This window comes from Lutra lutra, chromosome 13 (genome assembly GCF_902655055.1).
Source record: "Lutra lutra chromosome 13, mLutLut1.2, whole genome shotgun sequence".
NCBI lineage: Eukaryota > Metazoa > Chordata > Mammalia > Carnivora > Mustelidae > Lutra > Lutra lutra.
In genome coordinates this window covers 94,555,859-94,573,473 of record NC_062290.1, presented here as the reverse complement: position 1 = coordinate 94,573,473, position 17,615 = coordinate 94,555,859, and the positions used below count along the sequence as shown (strand labels likewise).

The 17,615-nt window shown below is 62.7% G+C and overlaps 1 protein-coding gene across 2 annotated transcripts in view; it reads left to right on the top strand.

Annotated features, from left to right (window-relative positions):
- The window catches only part of ADAMTS13 (ADAM metallopeptidase with thrombospondin type 1 motif 13), a 29,301-nt gene that overhangs the window by 11,138 nt on the left and 548 nt on the right, over window positions 1-17,615 (top strand). Inside the window, exons 13-33 of one of the 2 annotated variants that reach the window (XM_047700823.1) lie at window positions 614-718; window positions 1,508-1,659; window positions 1,769-1,832; window positions 3,132-3,258; window positions 3,658-3,806; window positions 4,143-4,263; window positions 4,892-4,972; window positions 6,173-6,354; window positions 8,069-8,204; window positions 8,285-8,414; window positions 8,724-8,906; window positions 9,829-10,003; window positions 10,518-10,638; window positions 11,374-11,503; window positions 11,634-11,813; window positions 12,503-12,685; window positions 13,623-13,827; window positions 14,458-14,767; window positions 15,301-15,447; window positions 15,739-15,915; window positions 16,979-17,154. In XM_047700823.1, the coding sequence (XP_047556779.1) occupies window positions 614-718; window positions 1,508-1,659; window positions 1,769-1,832; window positions 3,132-3,258; window positions 3,658-3,806; window positions 4,143-4,263; window positions 4,892-4,972; window positions 6,173-6,354; window positions 8,069-8,204; window positions 8,285-8,414; window positions 8,724-8,906; window positions 9,829-10,003; window positions 10,518-10,638; window positions 11,374-11,503; window positions 11,634-11,813; window positions 12,503-12,685; window positions 13,623-13,827; window positions 14,458-14,767; window positions 15,301-15,447; window positions 15,739-15,915; window positions 16,979-17,154 (3,234 nt within the window). The remainder of the gene's footprint in view (window positions 1-613; window positions 719-1,507; window positions 1,660-1,768; window positions 1,833-3,131; window positions 3,259-3,657; window positions 3,807-4,142; window positions 4,264-4,891; window positions 4,973-6,172; window positions 6,355-8,068; window positions 8,205-8,284; window positions 8,415-8,723; window positions 8,907-9,828; window positions 10,004-10,517; window positions 10,639-11,373; window positions 11,504-11,633; window positions 11,814-12,502; window positions 12,686-13,622; window positions 13,828-14,457; window positions 14,768-15,300; window positions 15,448-15,738; window positions 15,916-16,978; window positions 17,155-17,615) is intronic. The other variant, XM_047700824.1, reaches the window with a different exon arrangement.

Sequence of the window (17,615 nt, the reverse complement as noted above, 5' to 3'; positions counted from 1 at the left end):
AAATTATGTAGAGTGGGCCCTAGCAGGCTCCTGGCTCTGTGCCCAGGGAACTTCGATAGGCAGTCACTAAAGTCTTCCAACTCAGTGGGAACCTGGAGGGCTTCCTGGAGGAAGTGACCTCCAAACCAAAGCCTGTAGCAGCCGTGTAAGCTGGCAGGGGGAGGGGAGATGAAGGGATGAAGGGGGCAGGTGCCCCAAACGCAGACTTCCTCCCTGGGCTGACAGGACTTTCATGGGCCCCAGACACCTTTGCCTTCATGGCCCCTTTCTCCACATGAAATATTAACACTTATTATCAGTGTTTTAAATATTGCACGAGTATTGTAAATACAGTTATATTAATATTACATATTAGAACATCTTTGATCTCAAAGATCATCTTTTTCTTTTGATTTTGAAAGAAATGAAATTGTATTCGTGGGCCACTAAAATGGGCCCTGGTCAGTGTCCCTGTCCCATGGAGAGGTGTGCTGTGCCCTCTCTCCCTCGCCACCAGTGCCCATGGAACAGTGTATGTGTCAGTGGGTCCTGTGGTGTGGGGGTACAATTAAGACTGGACGCTGAGCCAATGGGCTGTGGTGGCCCCGAACCGGGCACTTGTCTCCCCTCTTAGGACATGTGCCAGGCTCTGTCCTGCCACACGGACCCCCTGGACCAAAGCAGCTGTAGCCGCCTCCTCGTTCCTCTCCTGGATGGGACAGAGTGCGGCACGCAGAAGGTCAGAGCAGGAACGAAGGGATGTTTGAGTGCGTGTGCGTGTGCGTGTGTGTGTGTGTGTGTGTGCCCATGTGTGTGTACCCTTACCCACATCCATGCGGGGCCCCAAAGCCTGGCTGCCTGATTTCCTGGGGTGGGGGACAGGAGGATCGGTTAGCTGGGGCAGAGGGCCCCGGAGCTGCTCTTGGCCACCTGGTGGGGAGAGCTAGGCCTCAAGATGCTTCCTGTGTCCCCGTGACCTGCCCAGCCTCTCCGCAGGGCCTGGAAGATGGGACGGGTTTTCTAGGTTTGCAGGACCACCGAAGACCGACAAAGGGCTTGCCAGTGACTCTGCCAGAGCCCTGCCCTCCCCGCACCAGTGCTGCGTTTCTTTTCCCCCTTCCCTGGGTCTGGAGACAGGCTTGTGTTGTCCCCCCGTCCCACAGAGGAGACAAAGGCTCTGAGTGGCCGTGATAGCATGGTTTAGCTCCCTGACCCAGGCTGCCTCTCGTTGGCTGTACCAGGCAGTGTCTTCCTCTCCGCTGCAGACCTCAGGGCCTCTGTCCTTCCTCTCTGCCCAGCGTGGCCAGACTCTTCCTGTCCTATAGCCTGGGGTTTGCCCTCTTCCGTTTAGCATTGTTTCCTGAGCAGGATGGGGGTGTGGGGGTTCCTGCATGCGCACGCACACGCCTGTGTGGGTGTGGGTGTCCTGTGTGGGGTGTCCTGTGGCTATGGGGTGAGCGTGGCTGTGGGGTGCATGTGCATGGTATGGGGTGCCCTGGATGTGGGATGGCGTGTCCTTCTCTTGCAGTGGTGCTCCAAGGGTCACTGCCGCTCCCTGGCGGAGCTGAGCCCCGTGGGGGTGGTGCACGGGCACTGGTCTAGCTGGGGTCCCCCCAGCCCTTGCTCTCGCTCCTGCGGAGGAGGTGTGGTCACCCGGAGGAGACGCTGTGGCAACCCCAGGTACCACAGGGAGGGGCTGTCCTTCAGGTCAGGGAGGGCTGCTCCATGTTCCCCGGTTGGGGGGCGGAGGGGGCACCTGTCACCTCTGGTGTCTTACGGACATTTTCAGGCCTGCCTTTGGAGGGCGTGCGTGTGTGGGTGCTGACCTCCAGGCTGAGATGTGCAACGCCCAGGTAGGCCTGCTTCCCCCGGGCAGGACGAGAGGCTCAGGGCAGTGGTGCCGGGCCCCGGGGAGCCGAGGGATTGGGGCGGCTGTGATTTGTGGCTCACGCCAGGGCGCTTTGGAGAGTGGGGTGCTGCTGTGTCTCTGCTGGGACCCCAGTGGTCCTCCATGTGTCACACCTCTGTCCCCACATGCCACCGCCCTTCCTGGTGGCACCCCTGCCTTTTAGTCCAAGCACAGGTGAAATTCACATCATATCAAATCACCCGTTTTGAAGTGTGGAACCCCGTAGCGTTGGTCCATTCACAGTGTGGCTCCAAAACATCTCTACCACCCCAAGGAAAACCCCAGGCCCATGAAGCTGCCACTCCCCTTCCCCAGCCTCCAGCCGCTGGCAACCACCGGTTGCTTTCTGTCCCCGTGGCCTGCACTGGGGCGCTTCATAGAAGTGGCGTCCCACGGTAGGCGGGCTTTCGTGACGGGCTTCTCTCAGCATCACGCCCTCAGGGGTCATCCCCGTGCGGCAGGTGTGAGCAGTGCACTCCTTTTTGTGGCTGAATAACATCCCATCGTGCAGACGGCCTTGTGTTATCTGCTCGTCCGTCCGTAGGCATCGGGGCCGTTTTCACCTCTTGGTTGTCGAGAGTCGTGTTCCTGGGAACGTGTCTGTCCATGGACTTTGGTGCCAGTTTTTATTTCTTTTGGGCAGACTCCTAAGAGAGAGGTCCCTGGGTCATTAAGCCTTTCTACATCCAGTTCTTTCTTTGAGGAACCCGGCATCCCGCCCAGCAGGGAAGCTACTCTGCTTCCCCACAGCAGGGTGCAAGGGTTCTGGTTTCCCCAAGTCCTCCCCCTTCTCTACATCCTCGCTGTTCATGGTTTTGGTCACGGCCATCAGACTGGGTGGTTCCTTGGACCTTGAGTTAAGATCCGCACCCGATGAGACCTTCCCTCCCGCCTTCTGCAGGCAGACTCGGGGCCTCCCCAGCCTGGGAAGGCGCAGTCTTCCCCAGGAGCACAGGCTCGGGGGAGGGAGCCAGCGATCAGCGCTCTTTACCTCTGTGTCCTGTCCTTTGTCCCGGCAAATTCTCCCGGATTCCTGCATCAGCAGAGAAAGGCTTGTCTCCCTCACTTTACAGAGCAGGAAACCAAGGCGAAGCCAGGAGCTGGGCTCAAGCCCACATAGTGACCCGTGCACTGCATGGTGCCTTGTGGTGCCCGGTGGCAAAGGCCACTATCCTAGGTGTCCTGCCCCAAGCCCCCATCCCGGGGCCCCTCCTGTGCCTGTCCTCTGCCTCCTCCTGGCCAGGCCTGTGAGAAGACCCAGCTGGAGTTCATGGCCGAGCAGTGCTCCCAGACAGACAGGAAACCGCTGCACCTGTCCCCAGGCAAAGCCTCCTTCTACCGCTGGGGCCCCGCTGAGCAGTACAGTCAAGGTGGGACTGGCCCCGTCACCCCCACGCCGTGGAGGGTTGGGCACCGGCTTCGGCTCTGCATCAGTTGAATCACGTCCTGGCACCATCCCTTGCTAACAGGCCTGGGGCTCAGCTTTCCCATCTGTAACACGGAGATGGGAGCAAGGCCCCCTGCTCAGGCGAGAGGATTCAGTGCGATGACACTGGGGCTGTGCCGAGGGCGCTCGGCTTGTAACTCCGTGACACCACTCCGCCCTGATTGCGATCACTGCCTCAGGAGACGGGACCCTTGCCCCCAACCCACAGGAGGAAGCAGGGGTGGGGGTGGTGGCTGGTGGGGCGGGCCCACCTGGGTTGTGCTCTGTGGTCTGCCGAGTTGCCTCCCCTACACCAGGGGTCCTTGTCCCTCTGCCTCCCCAGGGGACGCTCTGTGCAGACACATGTGCCGGGCCATTGGCGAGACCTTCATTGTGAGGCGTGGGGACAGTTTCCTGGATGGGACCCGGTGTGTGCCAAGTGGTCAGCGGGAGGACGGGACCCTGAGCCTGTGCGTGTCGGGCAGCTGCAGGGTAGGCGTGTGTGGGCAGCAGGGTGCCCTCTCAGCCACGGTGGCCCTGGGGCCAGTCCCATGGGAAGTCAGATGCTCAAGGGCTTAGGGGGTGGGGTGAGGGGGAGTCTGCGGGTGCTGGCCGCCATGAAGCTGCGGCGGAGTCTGCACGGCTGATCCCAGGGCGCTGGGGTGACCTTGGAGTCGGCTGGAGGTTCGGAGCCCTGCTGTGACCGCAGGCGAGTCATTTACACCTGCTTCCCGTGTTGCCCTCGGAAGCTGCGAGTGCCGCCCGTCAGAGCCTCAGCACCCTCCAGTGACACCCGCCCGCGTGTCACCGCCACTGCTCTTTCCACAGACATTCGGCTGTGACGGCAGGATGGACTCCGCTCAGGTGCGAGACGTGTGTCAGGTGTGCGGAGGGGACAACAGCACGTGCCAGCCGCGGAATGGCTCTTTCACGGGTGGAAGGGCCAGAGGTAGGGGCTCCCCTCAGGATGGATGGCCGCGCTCCTCCCCACCTCTAAGAACCCCCTGTAGCTCAGAGCCCTGGCAGCGAGCCCAGGACCCTCCGCGTGGGCCTCTGCCTCCGTCCTCCTCTTCGCCAGCCTCCCTGAGCAGCTGAGCGTTGGCTGAGGCCGCCACGGGCAGTGGCACTTCAGGGTAGCTGTGATAAGACCCAGACGGGGGACAGTGAGGAGTGGCCTGGCCTCTCTCCTCCCCGAGGAATCCTGTCCGAAGGGATGTTATTCTTGGGAAGCCTGCGACTCGGATCGATTTCTGAAAGAGGTCAAGTCGTTCGCAGAGTAGGCGCTTGGAGGGTCAGCCGAGCCGTGGAGTCCCCCTCCCTGTGGTGGGCCACATGCTGAGCCTGGAACCTGGGATTCGGTCCCTCCGCCTGGGCTGGGCAGCCCCCTGGAAGGTGACCATCTGGCCTGGCTTGGATTGGCCCCCTGTGACAGGGGACCCTCTACTGCCTGAGGCAACCCCATTGTTAGCTTTTGGCCTCAAGGTGCCTCCCCCCCACCGGGGACATCTGAAATCCCCCTTTCACTCCAATGTCAGTGACCTGAGACCCTCCCCCTCACCCCTGCCGCTTCCTTCTAGAGTATGTCACGTTCCTGACCGTGACCCGCAACCTGACCAGCGTACACGTCACCAACCGGAGGCCTCTCTTCACACACCTGGGTGAGCTGGCCCGAGGGTGCGTCCCTGACCAACCGAGGCTGAGAAAACACCATCCCCCAGATGCCCTCACGACTTTTTCTTCCTAAGACTCTATTTACTTACTAGAGAGAGAGAACACGAGTGGGGGACAGAGGCAGAGGGGGAAGCAGGCTTCCCGCTGAGCAGGGACTCGATCCCGGGACCCCGCGGTCACGACCTGAGCTGAAGGCAGGCGCTTCTCTGACGGAGCCGCCAGGTGCCCCCAGATGCCCTCACACTTCTGACGCCACCTGCAGTTTCGGGGGTCCCCTCAGCACCGCCAGGTCGGATGAGTCCCCAGGAGGACCCCCAGAACACCGAGAACGTTTCTGTGCGCAGATCTGGCTCGCTCAAGGGGAGGAGATGGTGGAAGAAACCAGAGCGGAGATGCCTGTCGGGCGGAGTCTGGGGGGGCTCGGTGTCCGCACGGGGGAGTGGCAGTAGGCACCGGCTATCGCCAAGCGCGAGCTCACCCGGGCTCAGCGTCCAGTTTGATTAGGACGTCGCGATGTGGGCACGACGCGCGGCTGAGTGACTGATGACTCACGTGATGGCCTCGGCCTCTAGGTCCCCGGAGGAGGCCAACCGAAGCTGCTGTCAGGCTTCGCCTATTTGGTCTTTCTGACCTGGCCGGTCCCCGCCTCAAGCAAAGACACTCCTGCCTGGTGTGACATAAGTCCCTTCCTGGAAGGCCACACCTGTCTCTGGGCAAGGCCGCCTCCTTTACCACTTAATGCCACAGTGTTTCTTGATTTCCAGAGGGTGCCCACACCTGCCCTTGGCATCTGGAGTGGGGGTGACGGCCCTGGGGGCCTTGAGCCCCCGAAACCTGCCTGCAGAGCTCTGTGTGGGCAGGCTTGGAGAGAGAGCGGGTCCATAGTGCTCACCAGGCTCTGGACAGAGGTGCAGGGCCACTGATGTGTGGTCAGATGCCTGTGGGCATCTGGGAGGGTGTCCCCTGTCTGCCGCTGAGACTGCCTGACCAGCCAGGGCACTGGGCAGACGGGCTCCCTGGGGAGGGCTGGGCCCCGGGGAGGAGAGCTGTGGCACTGGGGACTCGTCCCCATGTTGCCAACACCCCATTTGTTAAGTCAGGACCTCTTCTGTGAGAGGGCCGGCGCCCCAGCTGCCACAGGTGTGGGGGAGGCGGACGCCCCGCCCACAGCCTTGCTCCCCCCACAGCCGTGCGGATCCGAGGGCGCTACGTCGTGGCTGGGAATTCCAGCATCTCTCCCAGCACCACCTACCCCTCCCTCCTGGAGGACAGCCGCGTGGGGTACCGAGTGGCCCTCACCGAGGACCGGCTGCCTCTCCTGGAGGAGATCCACATTCAGGGACCCAGCCAGGACGACGTGGAGATCCAGGTGATCGGGAGGGCCTGGGGGAGGCAGCGGGGCCTGCTCCTGCTGTCACCTGCTCCTTGGCTCAGCAGTCACAAGGGGGGGCGGCGCACGGGAGTCCCTGGAGTTCTGAGTGTGGGCGTGCAGGGGTTGCGGCTACCCCTGGGGAGGGCTGTGGTGTGAGGGTCTGAGATGAGCTGACGCTGCGGGGCCCAGCAGGGAGAGGGCGATGTGTGCGCAGGGTGCGTTGTTAGGAGGGATGAGGGAAGGGGACCTCACGTGCGAGGAGGATGGAGGCTGCACAGGTCTCCAGGGGCCCTGCTGGCCATGACAGGGCTTGGGGTTTCCCCCCGGGTACTGGGGTGTTGGGGCCAGAGCTGCTGAGGGGGCTCCGGGTAAAGCGCAGGGGGGATCGGGCCTGTGTCAGGCCTGGCCGAAGGAGGCTGTGGGGAAGGAGTGGGATGCCCAGATTAGAGACCCACTGTGGGGGACGTCCCTCCTGGAGCAGGGGCAGCCCAGCTGCTGGAAACAGGGAGACCCTGAGGTCAAGGGCTGGGGCCCGGGGACGCAGGTGGACGGGAGGTTGAATCCTGCCTTGGCAAGAACTCGGCAAGGGAATTGACTCTTCTGAACCTCAGTTTCCCCATCTGCAAAATGGGGCTAAGAATACATACATTATGAAGTTAGCGTGAAGATCCACCTCTTAAAGATAAGGGGCATTAAGCGTGCGGTGGGTGTCCAGCGCCCCACACGTGTGTGCCCCGAGAGGTGGCAGCTGCAACCAACATGCTTGCTGGCTTGGATCTTGAAAGTGCCAGAGTCTGGGGATGCCCCATCCTAATGGTGGGAAAGTGAGGACCCCTCCCCACCCCCGCTGCAGAAGTCCTGGGTGCCAGGAGGGCCAACCCAGCAGCCGAAATTTCTCCCAAGCCTCGCTGTCCTCCGCAGATCATGCCAGGTTCTCATCCTGTCTCTGCCGCCGCCCCCAGACCTCAGTCTTCCCCTGTAGAATGGGCAAGGGGCTGCCGCCTGCCTCCGAGGGTCGGGGATGCGTGTGCTGGGCCGTGTTGGCAGCAGTCGCTGGTCCAGAGGAGGCTCTGGGTGGATGCTGGCTCTTCCTGTCTCTCGGGGACAGAGTTCCTGCGTGAGCTCCTCTGCTCGTGTCCCCACATGTGCTTTGCGGAGAAAGGGGCTTTGTGGAGTAGATGGACGTTAGCATGTGTTGAAATAGCCCTGGGGAGAGGTCCGAGGCTTGGTGGCCCTTGACTTTGGTCTAGCAGTGCCAGCCTCTGCCCCACAGCTGGAGAGACAGCAGGGTCTGCCCCAGAGTCCACCCAGGCTACAGGGAGACCCCCGAGGACTAGTGCACTCCTTTCGTGACTCCCCATGCAGCCCAGGCCATCCACCTCCCAACCCCCAGCAGCATTGTTCCCAGGGCCGCGCAGCTACGTCTGCACGCTTTGTGGTGTGTGTGTAAAACACAGATTCCGGGCTGCTCTGACCCACTGTGTCAGGACCTGCTGGGCGGGCCTGAGCATCCCCATTCTCAGAGAATGGAGCTGTGTGGCTGGATAAGGACTTGTGGGGACAGGGGCTGGAACCTCGGGGCCTCTGGGGCTCTGCCCTCCAGCCTGGCCCCACTCTGGGGCTGGCCTTGGACACAGAGCCCCAGGACCGGCCGAGCTCCCTTGGGGAGTCCAGCGGACAAGGCCCCCAGCTCTCCGTCCGTCTCTGGCAGGTTTACAGGCGCTATGGGGAGGAGTATGGTGACCTTGCACGCCCAGACATCACCTTCACCTACTTCCAGCCTAAGCGGCCACAGGCCTGGGCATGGGCCGCCATGCGGGGGTCCTGCTCCGTGAGCTGTGGGGCAGGTGAGGCCTGGGGCGGGGCTCGCCTGAAGCAAGGTTTGCCCCCTGCAGGGAGGTGGCCCAGCCCCCCTCTTCCCTCCCAGGGCTGCGCTGGGTGACCTACGGCTGTCTGGACCAGGCCAGGAACGAGTGGGTGGAGGCCGCCTGGTGCGAAGGGAGCCAGCAGCCTGCAGCCTGGCCAGAGTCCTGCGCCCCTGGGCCCTGCCCCCCACAGTGAGTGCTGCCCGCGCTCTGCCATGCTTGCTGGGCTCTCACTGGCTACGGGGCCCATGTCCTGAGCTGAGATCAAGAGTCAGAAGCTCAATCGGCCGAGCCCCCCAGTTGCCGCTGGGACACCCAGGGGGCCACTGGGCTGAGTGGGCTGTCCCTGGGCCGTGTCCAGGGACCTGCAGGGACATAGGGTCCAGTGCAGAGCAGGGAAGCCGGTCCGCTGGACAGATCTGCCTTTCTCTCCCTGCCTCTCCTGAGCCAGTCCTTGAGGGGACAGGGACCGCCCCGATGCTCTGTCCCTCTTGTCCTCAGCTGGGCAGCCGGAGACTTCGGTGCGTGCAGCGTGTCCTGCGGGGGAGGCCTTCGGGAGAGGGCTGTGCATTGCGTGGAGGCCCAGGGAACCCTCCTGAGGCCACTGCCCCCTGCCCGGTGCAGGGCGCTGGCCCCAGAGCCAGCAGTGGTGGAAGCCTGCAACTCCCAGGCCTGCCCAGGGAGGTGAGCTCCGGGCGGTGGGGAGGGGAGTCCAGAGATGCAGGGCGGCGAGTGCAGGGAGGCAGGGAGGCGACTGCCCAACTCCAGTCAGGGCTCAGGGCTTGTCCTACACCCGGCCCTACCCTTGCAGAGTGTCCCCTCACCCCTAGGACTCTGGCTGGGCCCCACCAGAGGGACCAGCTTCAGAATTACTGTCCAGGAGATACTGGGCCGGCCATTTCCCTCTCTGAATCCCCAGATCCTTGCCCACACATAAAGCCATAAGTGTCCCTTTGTTGTTACCATTGCCGTCCCCATGGTGCCTCCTTTCCCTTCAGGATCTGGGCTGACAGTGGCTTCTTCTGAGTTGCTGCTAACTGGCTGGGGCAACAGGTCAAGTCCCTTCCCTTTCTGGGCCCCAGTTCTGTTACTGGTCCAGTGGGGAGGGGCCTGGCCTCGGTCACTAGTGGCTGGCGCACACATGGCTCAGGCTCCCTTGCCCCTCTCCTGTGCGTGGCGGACCTGGGAATCCTCACCCTTTCCCACAGAGGTCGCTCCTGCCTCAGCTCAGCTGGCAGCCGCCCCCTGTCAGGGCTGGCCTGGACTTGGAACGCGGTTGCCATCCCTCACCTGGGTGGCCTGATTCCGTTTCTCGGCACCTGCTCGGGTGCGAGGAGTGATGGTACTCTCGGGACAGAGGCCCACCTTCCTCTCTGGAAGGCACCGGGTCCAGGCCTGAGTCCCGGCCCCCGGGCTGCCAAGTGGAGGGCTGGCAGCCGCTTGTCCAGCGCTCCAGGGAGAGGCCTCGGGGTTTTGCTTCTTTGTGGGGCTCCTCCTTGAGTGCCGGGGTGCTGGGGTGCGGGTTCACTGCCTTTCCCTGCCCCAGGAGCCCGGCTATACCTACAGCCCAATGAGAGGCAGGGCCTGCTGTCTGTCCTGTCCTCAGGCAGGAGGGCTCAGACGCGTGCTTGCCAGACTGTGGAGCAGACCCGGCTTTGTGGAATAGGACGTGTGTGCGCAGGGCAGAGGGCCCGGCTACCGCGCGTCCCTGCCCCACAGACGAGAAGCTGCGTGCCCAGGAGCCCTGTGTGTCCACAACATGTTCTCCAGAACCAAGCGATGTGAGTATCCTGGGCACAAGGGTACCCCTGGGCTATTGGGGGCTTATCGGACAGGAGAACAGGGAGCACTGGGTACCCTTGGCCTCCTGGCCAGAGCACAAGGACTGTCCTTCTGCAACGTGGCTGTGTACAGGACCTGCCTTGCTCAAAGGATGAGCCTAGGGAGAAAGCTCTGGGCCTCGTCCCCCCTCCAGCTGGCAAGCTGGGCTTGGGCCCCAGACCCAAGCATCCCATTAGGATGCGGCTGGTCTGGCTCCCGAGCCCCAGCCTCAGCCCTGCCCTGTGGATGACCGCTGTGCTGGTACAGAGGTCAAGGTGGCGAGTGGGGTGGGGGCGTCCTCAGGCAGCCGGAAGCAAGTGTTCCCGGAAAGGAGCAGTGGGAGGGGCCATCTTTGGGGTTGTGCTGACCACACCCCCTCTCCTGAAGAGATTGGGGTGGGTGGGGTGGGGGATCAGGGATCCAGAGGGGGAGACCGAGACCAAGACCCAGCAGTCTGTTGCTTGTCCCCCGCAGCCAGACCCCCGGTCTCTGGAGGAGGAGGCCACATCCCCACCGGGCGGCGCTGGGGTGGGGGCTCACGCTGCACACATGTGGACTCCCCTGGCGGGGCCATGCTCTGCCTCCTGCGGTCGAGGTGAGGCCCCCAGGGCTCCTTCACTAACTCCTACCTGCCTACCTTTTGCATAGTTCTAAAATGCATTTGAACCGGCTCAAGTTCAAATCCAGACTAGGTCAGAGAATCCAGACTAGGTCAGAACGTGACGTCGTATACAGAGAGGTTGGGGCATGTCTTCATCGCTTGGGTGAAAGGCAGGAGACACAATAAAACTCGGCGGTGTTGGCTCCCACACGTATTTCTAGAAAGTCAGCGAGCAAAGGGCCCCAGACAGCTCTGAGCTTCCTGGCCGCCGTGTCAGAGCAGCAAGGTTTTAAGATTCCATGTGTTCTTGCACTACAGGCCTCGGCACTTGCCCAGGGAAACCTGTCCGTGTTCAGAATCAAGTCCAGGGATTCTTTTGAGGCTAGTCCTAAAGCAGAGATTCGCTGAACCGGACCCTGACACCATCGTAGTCATAAACACAGTACAGTATGGTTAGAGCAGTCCTCACCAAGTGACAAGAAGCAGAACCGTCGCTGGAGGGCCTGCCATGGGCCAGGCCTTTTGTACCCCACTTCAAAGTCCGTATAAATATCCCTGTAAGTGAGGCACCATCGGGTGAGAAATCTGAGGCTCAGAGAGGTTAAGTCACTTGTCCAAGGTCACCCAGCTGGCAAGTCGGGTCTTCTGGAGCTCTCCAGAGAGCGGGACACCCGTAGTTCTTGTCGAACCCTCCTCTTGGGGCTTGGGGTCTCTGCTTCCGCCCCACAGGCCTGAGGGAGCTGCGTTTCACGTGCATGGACTCTGTCCTGGGGACCCCTGTTCAGGAAGAGCTCTGTGACCTGGGAAGCAAGCCTGGCAGTCGGCGGGAAGCCTGTCGGGCTGCCCCTTGCCCGGCTTGGTGAGGGGGGGTAGAGACTATGTGGTGGGGGTTGGGGGTTGGGGGGAGGCAGCAGCCCCGGTCCCTGAGGGAGGGAGGCGTGTCGTCCCGGGGTGTCGCCTCCGACAGAGCACTGGCCTTCCTGCTGCAGGTGGGAGACCCGAGCCTCGGCACCGTGCCCAGTGACCTGCGGACGGGGCTGGGTGCCACTGGCTATTCGGTGCGTGAGGCTGGACCAAGGCCACCCTGTCCCCCTGCCTCCCTCTGAGTGCTGGCGGGTGCCCAGGCCCCGCCCCGTGCAGGACTGCAGCCGGAAGCCCTGCCCTGCCAGGTGGGCCCCTTCCCAAGGAGACAGGTGGTCCCAGGCACGCGTCCTCGGAGCGGGCCTCAGCCCCTCCCTGTAAGCTGCTCGATGCCCTCCCCTACAGGACCCCGCACTGGTGTCCTGGAAGGCTGTGGTGGGCTTCAGCATGTGGGACGCTGTGAGCACACGTGGCTGATGGCTCGTCATCCCTTGCTCTTCCCCGAGCGCCTGCCACGCCCGGGGGCTGTTCTGATGGTAGGGACACAGCAGTGAGCAGGACAGACAGGTGCCCCGGCCCTCCTGGAGCAGAAGCCAGGGGCAGTGGGGAGATGGAAGAGTGAGCAGACAGACCGGGAGACACAGTTTGCCGTTGGCATTGGCGTGATGTGGCAAACACAGCGGGAAAGAAGATTGGGAGTGCCGGCCAGCCCACAGCCTGTGGGGGGCCGGCATTCCTATTAGAGACACAGCCAGCTTCGCAGTCCCCCTGGGGTGCTCTGTCTCTCCCCCGTCTGCCCTTTGAACACATCAGTTTGCCCTCAGCATTCTGTCTGGGGGGAGTGGGCCTTTCGGAATGTTCTCTGTCCACTGTGCCCAGCCTCTTGGTGGAGACGCAAGGGTGCCCCTCAGAGAAAGGACGTCTCCAGGCCCTTCCCAGTCGGGGAAACGAGGGACGGCCCCGTTCCCCTGGGCCCCCCAACTCCGGTGTGTTTCAGGTGGAGGTATAAGTTGGCGGCGTGCGGCGTGAGCTGTGGAGGAGGGTTTGCGCAGAGGCTGCTGTACTGCGCGCGGGCCCACGGGGAGGATGAGGACGAGGAGGTCCTGCCGGATACCCACTGCCAGGGGCTGCCTCGCCCGGAGCAGCGGGAGGCCTGCAGCCCAGAGCCCTGCCCGGCCAGGTCAGCAGCCCAAGGGTGTCGAGGAAGCAGCTTGACGTTCCAGAGTGTGCAGACCCCAGGCCAGTCACCGTGGGGCTCATGGGCTGGCTCCAGCCTGGGAGATGGTCCTCAGGGAGCAGGATTCCCTGGAAGGCCGCCCTAGGAGTCAGAGGCGACATTCCAACGAAATGCAGACGGGGCTGCAGGTTCTCAGCAGGGCTTGGTTGGGGGGCGCGCTGGAGAGGTCTCCGGGAGGAGGAAGGGTGCGGAGCCCGAGGGTGGTCCCCCCACCAGCCTGAGGGTGGTCCCAGCTGGGGCACAGGACCTAACAGCTGAAGCCAGCGAGGTCCCGAGGTGGGGTTGGAGCCTGCGGGGGGGCCCATTTCTCCACCAGGGGTGACTCTGCCTCCCACAGGACATGTGGCAGTGTCTGGAGACATTTTCAATGTCACGGCTAGGGAAGGGGGATGCTAGTGGCCTCCGGTGAGCGGGTGGAGGCCAGGTGCGCAGTTGAACATCCCACACAGTCCAGATGCCCCCACGACAGGACCGCTGGCCCCTGAGGTCAGTGGTGCCCAGGTGGAGAAGCACGTGTGCTCTGAAGGGCGGGTAGGGGTCTCGGTCTGGTTTAGTCCATTTCCCTAGCGTCTAGAACAGCACCAGGCCCGCCGAAGGCATGGTTGCAAGGTGGCATCCCAGAGCCAGGAGGCGGCCTGGTGTCACGGTGGGGGCCTCAGCCTCTAGCATGGGTTCCCGGGGTTCGGTCCCGGCTCTGAAAGACCTCAGCCGCTACCGTTTGTTGACCAGTTAGAGATGAACACCGGCAGGGCTGACCCGGGCAGAGACTGGTTTTCCTCCTCCTGGGGCATCTTCTCCCCTATCCCTGTTACTTGGAGAATGGAGGAGCGGTGAGCCCTCCCTGGCTCAGGGCCGCGCTCTGGGCCTTGGTCTCTTGCAGGTGGAAAATCATGTCCCTTGGCCCGTGCTCAGCCAGCTGTGGCCTCGGCACTGCCACACGCTCCGTGGCCTGTGTGCAGCTCAGCCAAGGCCAGGATGTGGAGGTGGAGGGGGCAGCCTGTGCGGCTCAGGTGCGGCCTCAGGCCAGCATCCCTTGTGTCATCACCGACTGCACCTACCGGTGGCATGTCAGCTCCTGGACACAGGTAAGCGCTGGGGCTGGGGCTGGGGAGTACGTCCGCCCAGGGTCCTGACTCATGGGGACCCTGGGGGCTTTGACTCATTGTGATCCCCTGAAAGGAGGGAGAAAGTAGGGTGGGAGGAGGTGGCCGGGTGCCTAGAGATGGGAGACATAGCAGGGCCTCGAGACCTGAGGGGCAGGTCCAGACCGAGGTCTGGAGACACCAGGAGATGAAGGGGAAGGTGACTCCGTCCCACACCTTTATCTTTCTGGGGCCATCCTGTGCCCAAGCACCTCACAAAGTACAAGAGAGACTAAGGAAAATACGGTTAGGTCTCCCGCTGGAGGCCCTCACTCATGGTGTGGAGCGGGAGAAGGGGCCAAGCAGACAGCCACCCCCGGCATCAATCAGAGGACTGTGGGCATCTGGGTCGCACAGAGACGGGACCTCAGACGAGGGCAGTGCAGGGCAGGAGGGCAGGGTTGGGGGGGGGCGGCTGCTGAGCCTCAGTCTCGCCTTCTGTGGAATGGAGACATGGGCTCGTCTCCTGGGCTGTGCAAAGATTAGATCAGATCACACGTGGCCAGTGGCCACTGCTGTCCCTGACACCCTCTGGCGAGGTCCGCCGAAGCTCCCTCTCCTCTTTCCTGGCAGTGCTCTGTCTCCTGCGGAGATGGCACCCAGCACCGGCGTCACGCCTGCATTGGACCCCAGACCCAGGCACCCATGCCGGCCGCTTTCTGCCAGCACTTGCCCAAGCCGGCCACTGTGCAGAGCTGCTGGGCCGGACCCTGCACCGGGCAGGGGACTCCCAGTCCGGCACCCCGCCAGGAAGCCACTGCTGCAGACCTGGCCGTTGCTGGTGCTTCTCTGGAGTGGCCCCAGCCCCGGGCCCACCTCCTCTCCCCAGCTTCCCGGCTTCAGGGGCTCCTGCCTGGGCTTCAGGAAAGCCCAGCTGAGCCCAGTTATGTTCTTCAACCTTTCTGTCTGGGCAGCCGGCTGGCTGCAGGAGGGGTGGGCAGAGGCATCTCCACTGGGAGAGCTGGGGCCAGCTCCTCATGGGATCCCTGTGGGGTGGATTGCTGGGAGGCGTGCAGCCAGACCGAAGGCATGGGCTTGGGCGGTGGTGCTCGGGGCCAGCCCTCCTCTTCTACTTTGCTTCCACTGGCAGAGCTCAAGCTCACTTTCGTTATCATCAAGGGAAAGGGAACCTGAGGTTTCGTGGAATCCGACCCAGGTCTATGGGACTCCAAGCCATACCCTGCTGTATACACCGCTTCCCTCTCACCGGGGCATCCGGAAGCGGCTCTGGGCCCTGGATGGAGACACCGGGACCCATGCAGCTTCCTCCCCTGCCCGAAGCCTGCTTCTGGCGGGGCCCAGGAGGATGCCAGCCCCCCACCTGCCAGGCTCCTCCCCAGCACGGAACCCCCCGCCCTGCTGGGGGTGTCCGCTGCCCGGAAGCCCTGTTCACCCGTGCTCCTGCCCTCTTTCCAGGCGCCTGCGGCCAGCAGCACCTTGAGCCTACAGGAACCATTGATATGCGAGGCCCAGGGCAGACTGACTGTGCCGTGGCCATTGGGCGGCCGCTGGGTGAGGTGGTGACCCTTCAGGTCCTGGAGAGCTCCCTCAGCTGCAGGGCTGGTAGGTCTCGGGCCATGTGCACAGCTGCTGCCCAGCTTCAGGCCGCTGTGCGCTGGGGAGCACAACTCCCGGCTACCCCTGTCCCGGCACGATGTGCCACAGGCAACCCCACCTGGAATCCTCATGGCCATCGCGGACGGGCGCGGGCTGGTCCTGTTGCACAGATGGGGAAACTGAGGTTGTGTCTGGGGACTTGGAGTCACGTAGCCGGGACATGAGAGGGACCCGATAGTGGCTCCGTCTACCCCAGGCCCCCGTGCTGCTGATGCTCACCGCACGGCCCCTTCCTAGGGGACATGCTGCTGCTTTGGGACAGGTTCACATGGAGGAAGATGTGCGGGAAGCTGTCTGGCTCGACCTTCAGCTCCAAAACGAACACGCTGGTGGTGAGGCAGCGCCGCACACGGCCTGAAGGTGGGGTTGTGCTGCGGTACGGGAGCCGGCCTGCCTCGGGAACCCCCCACAGAGGTACGGGGCGCCAGAGCCTTTCCCCCATCTCTGCAGGGCAGCCAGATGGGCAGACAGGGCACCCATGGAGATGGAGGATCCCCCACTGGCTCCCTGACCCCAGGACGAGGTCCTGGCATGTGGACATGTGTGCCGTGTCCCTTCCTCCCTGGGGCCTTGCAGCGACAGGGGTGGACGTGGACCCTGACATCCTCACCCTGTCGCTCAGGCCACCACCATGGACCCCCACCCTGGCCCTGATGTCCTTCAAGACCCTTAGAGTCCTCTGTGCGCAGCTTTCCCTCCCCGCTGAGCCCTGTTCTGGTGCACCGTGCTCTTGGCTCAGCCCCCGCAGAGCTCTGTGTGCACGCATGCTTATAGGTGTGTGTGTGCACACACACAACTTCACGGAGGGGATGGCATCCCACGGCCCCCCTGGTGTCCTCCCTGCTGTCCCACGGCCCTCTGGAGGCTCCTGGGGACTTGCTGTCCCCCAACAGCCCAGGCTGGCTGAATGTGGCTTCCCTAGCCAATTCCAGAGGTTTCTGGGATCCCCCTGGCTTTGCCTCTACAGAGACGTGACGCCGTCCCCGATCTCTTGGTGCCCTCACTGAGAGCAGAGGCTGGCCGCCCCTTCTCACTGCTCTCCACTACCTGGTCTTTTGCACGTGGGCTTTTGCTCCCTGGGGGCCAGGGGGTACAGGCAGGCGGGGCTCCCGTGGGCTCCTAATAATGGCAGTGGCCTTTGTGACAGGTTCAATGTTAAGCACTTTTGCACATGTGACTTGAGTCCTAAAAACCACTCTCCTGGCACCTGCCCTTGTTAGCTTCACTCTACAGAGGGGGATCTGGAGCTCAGAGCACTGAAAGCCTTCGCCTAGGGTCACACAACAGAGTGTGGTGGAGGTGGGGTTCAGTGGCGGCTTCTGTGTGGGAGACCTGATCTTGAGAACACCACCATATTGCCCCCCTTCACTGCTCCCCAGCTGTGAGCTACCCTGGCCTCCGGCATTGGTGGTCTTTCTGGGGGCTCCTAGGACCCGAGATGGTCCCCACCCGCCCATCCACCTGCTCTTCTCTGCAGACTGTGACGTGCAGCGCTTTGGACCCTCGGGTGAAATCGTGAGCCCCTCGAAGAGTCCCGATGGGAGCAACTCGGGGGGCTGCCGCATCTTCATTAACGTGGCCCCGCAGGCCCGGATTGCCATCCATGCCCTGACCACTGACGTCGGCTCGGGAACCGGAGCCAGCTACATCTCCGTAAGGCCACCAGGATGGGGACAGGAATGGGCTGAATTTCGCTGATTCGAGATAGCTATCCCCGGGGATGGGAACCGGGGGTGCTTACTAGAGGACCCCCCGACTTTGCTCAAAAACCTGAAAATCATTAGTGAAAGAACAGGAGAGAAGAATTTCCTCCACTTACTCACCAACAAACGTTATTGAGCTCTGCGCAAGAGTGAAACACAGACCTTTTCTGATGTAGACTGTTAACCCAGGCCTGAAGCATATTTTAGACCCTGTTACAACTTTTCCAGAAGAGGCCAGTCCCTCCCTGCATGCGGTTCATGTGTTCCAAGAGAACTGTCCTCTGCAAGGTGTCAGCTCCCCAGTGCATGCAGCCTGGCTTCTGGAATCCAGCTCTAGCACCCTGGCTGTGTGTCCTTGGGGAAGTAGCACAACTTTTGAACCTCAGTTTCTGGGGCGGAGCAGTAGTGTCT